The sequence below is a fragment of the Propithecus coquereli genome, unplaced genomic scaffold (assembly GCF_000956105.1).
Source record: "Propithecus coquereli isolate 6110/MARCELLA unplaced genomic scaffold, Pcoq_1.0 Scaffold264, whole genome shotgun sequence".
Lineage (NCBI taxonomy): Eukaryota > Metazoa > Chordata > Mammalia > Primates > Indriidae > Propithecus > Propithecus coquereli.
In genome coordinates this window covers 1,071,668-1,077,539 of record NW_012148219.1, presented here as the reverse complement: position 1 = coordinate 1,077,539, position 5,872 = coordinate 1,071,668, and the positions used below count along the sequence as shown (strand labels likewise).

At 33.6% G+C, this 5,872-nt stretch overlaps 1 protein-coding gene across 1 annotated transcript in view; it reads right to left on the bottom strand.

The window, feature by feature from the left end:
- Window positions 1-5,872, bottom strand: part of METTL25 (methyltransferase like 25) — a 117,544-nt gene that overhangs the window by 79,228 nt on the left and 32,444 nt on the right. The window contains exons 3-5 of the mRNA XM_012647365.1: window positions 3,576-3,682; window positions 807-1,406; window positions 551-644 (exon numbers count right to left, since the gene is read on the bottom strand). Coding sequence (XP_012502819.1) covers window positions 551-644; window positions 807-1,406; window positions 3,576-3,682 — 801 coding nt within the window. The remainder of the gene's footprint in view (window positions 1-550; window positions 645-806; window positions 1,407-3,575; window positions 3,683-5,872) is intronic.

The following is a 5,872-nucleotide window of genomic DNA, read 5'->3' as shown; positions in this document are numbered from 1 at the left end:
ATAAGAAAAGCAATTAATAAGGACTAACCAGTTTTCCTAAATTTAAAAATATCTGGAAAAAAAATTCCCATTTTAAAAATGGCAAATCACTAGTCAGTTATCAAACAATGTTAAATTTACAAAGAACTCTAGTATCTTTTGTTTATTCAATTCTTTGGGGAAGAATTTCTTAAAAAATATAGGAAGGGTAGAATAATACAACTCCAAAGTCTACCTCTTTCTGAGACAATGAGTTTGGCCAAATGTTCTCTAGAAGCTCCTTTGTAATACTGTTTTAACACACAATGTGGACTCTGTTTAAGATTTACTGTCTTTTAACTATATAAATTGACATACTTATAATTTTAGAAAAGTTCAAGTCATGAATACTCAGAAGCTACTCTTGATAAAGAAAATTGCATATTTGGTTACCAAATCTAATTTTAGATATAACTTTGCTCTAGATACCTCTTGACTTCAAATTTAAATTCAAATTTAAAAGTTTTCCTGGATTGGAATTAATTGTAATTAATTTAATTCCTAAATTAAAATGAGAACTTAGCTCACTCACTAGCTTTTCTGCCAGTACTTTTGTTTGATTTAAGAGGCTTGAAATGAATAGAGAGTATTCTATTCTGGAATGTGCTCTCGTCATATTTTAATAGCTGTGGGAATAATGAAAGCATGTTTATGATTTTATTTTCTTGGTCTTTTAGATTAATGTGATCAAATAAGATACATATCTTATTTAAGCTACGATTAAAATTAAATTCAATGTCTTAGAGCATTTTTGTAAATCAAATTAAGTAATTCAAAAGTGAAATCACCTCTAGATCTTTAATAATGTCATGTAGTTCTGAATCAGCAGTGATAAAAGAGGTTAAAGGTGAATATATATTTGATTCACTTGACTTTGATGTCATTTTTCTTCTCTCTTTCTTGGTTTCAGACATCTCTCTGTCGGGTATTTGCAATGAAGAAGTAGACTCTATAGCATTAATAGACAAAAGGTCTATAAGAGAAAAGGTCTTTTCAAAACACAAATTTTCTTCTTGATGTGCTTGAGAATGAAGGTTTTCCATTTGTTTTCTGTTGGTAGAAATTACGGAGCCTGAAAAATCTGGCAAAAACTCTGAGGTAGACATATTTTCTTGCTTTGCAAGACTGTTGTTACATTCTTCCTCGATCTCTGCTTTATATTTAATTTCATTTTGCACTTTCCTTTCTTTTGTCATTTTTAATGTCAGTCCACTGACATCTGATCTTGTCTGAGCATGACAGAGTTTCCAATGTTTCTTCAATTTCCTGTTTCTCTCCTTAGCTCCATGAGTATTGGTATTTGAGGAATCAATTCCATAAACTTTTAAGCCATACTTCAAAGACAAAAAGGAACTTAGGTAGCCTTTACCAGAACCCAAGTCAATCACCTAAAGTAAGAAAAACAGAATGAATTAAATGATTTTAATCAGATGATAGCAGAAAGCATTGGAGATTTTTTTTTTTTAAAGCAAGCAAACAAATGAGTTGTAAAATTTACACAACCTATTATGTTTTTTATTTTAATTTGATTCCTATTAAAAACCAACCACTCTGATCACTTTTATTCAACATTTTTCTAGAGGTTCTAGTCAGCATAAGTCAAGGAAAAGAAGTAAAAGACATAAACAATGTAAAGCAAGAAGTAAAAGTGTCTTTATTCATAGATGACATGATTGTGTCCACAGAAAATCCTGAAGAAAGTATAAAAAAGCTAACAGTAAATGAATTTAGTAATGTGTCAGGGTACAACGTCAATGTAAATTAATAATGAACCATCAACATATACGATATAGTAGCAAAGAACAATTACAGCTTGCTTTAGCAGTCAGAGAAAACTCACAGGGCAGAAATGTAGATACTGCATTATAAAATATCTTGATTGTGGAGGTTACATGAACATACACACACACACACACACACACACACACACACACACATTAACAAAACTCCAACTGTACAATTAACATGAGTTCATTTATATCTCAATAAAGTTGGGATTATGGAATAATTTTATATATTGGCTAGAAAGTGGTTAGGATTCAATAATATTTGATGAGTAAATATATTTTACACAGTAATATTTGTAATGAAAAATCTGTAAAATTAAGGCCACAGGAATACTGACTGAAATCCTTTTCACAAAGTATATATTATTCTTTGTGCCACTTCTATACTTCCCTGGTTCTGCATTGTTTTACCAAAGTAAATGACTGGGTTTTGGCCTTGGTTTCTATATAAAATTTGAGTCCAATTCTTTTAGTCTCTGTCACTCTGCCTCATTCAGACCAGTCTTCCTTTAAGAACAGGACCTTTATCCCATTCTTCCATTCTGTGACTGGATTAATACCGTCCACGCACAGAACCTCTACCCAGCTTAGTTGACTACCAATTATCTGAATTTTCTGTCTTTAGGGCTCTGTTCTCTCCAGTGGATTTGCTGTTATTGATGCCTAAACTGCCTGATCTTGTTATGCCTCTTTTACCTCTAAATAAACTATGCATCTGTTCCTCTGGAATCTATTCCCATCATTATTACTCTTAATGGATATTGGCAGGCACCTGGAGGATATTTAGAAACAGCACTCTCCCCTAAGATTCTGATATAGTACCATGGGGGAAGGTCTGGGTGGGGGTTGGGGTGGGATACTTGCCCCTTCTACTCCAGCTGAGTATCACTGCAATTGTGAGCCTGTTACTGATACTGATAGATACTGCTTAGGTATGATACTCTGGAGAAACGGCTGAAAACTAGTATTGTCTTATCTCTTGCCTCTAGCCCCTACCCTAGAGATCTATGTTGCCACAAGTGGATCTGCAAGTTATCATAGTTTTCTAATCATCCTCAAACTCTCCATAACTCTGGGTGAATCCATTGAAAAGATTCTAATAACTAAAAAAACTTACAAAAGGGAAAATTTCCCATTACCCCCACAGATCTTGTAGGGAGAAGAAAAATAACTTGCTATTTTCATAAGCCAGAGATAAGAAAAATAACTTAATATTTTTATAAGCCAATGTGGATAATTATTAATTTTATTTTCAGACACCACTACCTTTCATAAAAGCTATTTTTCAAAATAGGAATGGATCGTGAGTCATACACTTTGAAAGAATCCAAGCCCTAAAAATATAATTACTCTGGGTTACTACAATGAGGCAGGTAACCCAGAACACAGCTTTGGAACCCAAATCCTAAAAACACCTAGCAGCAAACAGTTTTGTAAAATGTCATCTTCATAATGCTGCCTCAGGTTGGAATGACAACATATCAAAGAGAATTACTCTTAACTTCCATCCACTCCAAAAAGAGTAATTTGTGGCAAAACACTAACAGTCATGTCTTTTTATTATAAATTGGGTATAATTCTAGTGTACTGGGAAATGAGAGTATATGTTTAAAAAATCTGACATTTTAAGGATCTGATGTTTAAAGGATCTGATGTTATTATTTAACAACATTTTATAGACTAGATAATGATAGTAAAAAATGGAATTTGCAAGATACCAAAAAATAGCAATAGTTTTAACACTTAAAAATATAGGGAAAATATTCTTACTTGCTTTATTCCATAGTAAGCAGCAATACTGCCGATCAGCTCTGACATTGCCTGAACTTCATGAGATTTTTTCACATTCATAAACTCAACTGGCTTCACAGTTTCACCTGAATAAAAATAAAACAAAATTAAAATACTGCTATAAATGAAGCAAAATTTAATATAAAGTATCAGTTGATGTTCATGTTATTTTAAAATTAAGCATGAAAATAATACAGAGATTCTATTGTGTCTGGATGATACATCTCTATTATCTTAATAGTTATCCATCAAATTTGAACTAATAGAATGAAAAGATTCATAGAACACTATTAAAAAATGTTCCTTGACACAGTAAGCAATTAACTATAAAGGAAAAGACTAATAAACTGGACTACAAAAGAAATTTTTTCATCAAAAGACAACATTAAGAGAGCAAAAAGACAAGCCACAAATTGGGAGAAGGTATTTCCGATATACGTATCTATATAAAACTTATATCTAAGAATAGAAAAAAAAAACAACAAACTCCCACAAATCAATAAGAAAAAGACCACCCAACAGAAAAATGGGCAAAAAACTGGGACAGTCATGTCACTACCTGTGCTGGTGCTACTACAGTAGCTACTAACCATATGTTATTATTTAAATTTACATTTAAAAAAGCTTAAATCACATAAAATTGCAAATTAAGATTCTGACCTACACTAGCCACATCTGAAGTATTCAACAATCACATGTGGCTAGTTTCTACTGTACTGAGCAGCACAGCTACAGAACATTTCCGTCATTGCAGAATGTTCTAGAGAACAGCACTTTAGAGTATATACTATATACTAGGTATAAAAGTATATTAAAATGGCTAAAGGGCATATGACAAAGTAGTCAACATCATTAGTTATTTGGGAGTTGGGTGGTGGGGAATTGAAATAAAGGGCTGGGATGGTTATTATGGCATTAACAGTGTTCACATTTGAGAATTCTGAGGTGTAGACTTAACCGGGGTTTCAACAAGGTCTTTCCAGGTGTACATGGTGATTACTTGGGGTCCTGTAGATGGCAGGCAGCACCTTCTTGGCAATATAGAGAGGGCAGTTTGGGACATGGTCTCTGTAAAAGAAGTTTGGATTCCACAATGGATATAATGCCATTCTGCTGGCAGATACTAACCTAGTGAACAAATATGCTAATGTACTCCAGAATGGGGAATATAGCCCCCAACCCTCACCTATCACCAACATGCACCCCTACTTGGCTAAGTCAACTCTTTCTTATATGGGCAAAAGACAGAGTCTATCCTGACCTTGAATGGTGCTTTTGCTGTCTGTTCCTGCCAGGGATACAATGTCCTTGTTCACCTTGATGTCCCAAATGTGGTCCTTAAACTTTATAAATTGGGAGAAGGGCCAAGGATGCTATTCCAGAGGGATATCCCAGTGGGATGCTATCCCACATATTTATTGCCAGTCAGAAGCAGTTAGGATAGAGCGCTAGTTCTCATTAGTGCTTTAGGTGCCAGTAGACTGCAGTTCTCATGGTAATGTTGCTGGTGAATTCATTTACAGCCAGAATGCCTTTACCAAGAGCCATGATTCAGTAAATAGCCCCTTCTTTTGCCCCAGGAGAAACACTGAAATAATTTTGCTTAAAATGGTTAGAGAGATAAAAGAGGAAATAAAAATAATAATGAAAGAATTGGACTCGAAGGGAAAAATGGAGAACTTTACAATGGAGAACTCAAGTGGAACTACCTTTACCAAGTGAGCAAATTTAGTATTTACCAGTAATGGGACAAAATTACATGTACTTCCTAATATTATACATGCAAAAGGAATCACTTAAGTAGTATACCTGTCAAAAATACATAGCCTGAATCTAATCATGGGAAAACAATCAAACAAATCTGGCCTATATGCATCAAAGGTATCAGTATCAGGAAAAACGAAAGAAAAGGTGAGGAACTATTCCAGGTTGAAGAAATTAAAGAGACATGCCAACTAAATGTCAAGCGTGAGCCTGGATTGATTTCTGTTTGATTGATCTGACTGATTAGAAATCTGATTGATTTCTAAAAAAATGAGTATAAAGGATACTTTTGAAAAAGATGAGAGAAATTTGAATATAGACTATATATTAGACAATACTACTGTATCAATGATAAATTCCTGAGTGTGCTAATGTACTACGGGATATGTAGGAAAATGTTCTAATGAGATACATGCTTAAGTATCCAGGAGTAAAGTGTTATGATATCTATGGGGCAAAATGTTAACACATGGTGAATCTAGGCAAAAAGTATACATGGTTCATTGTACTAT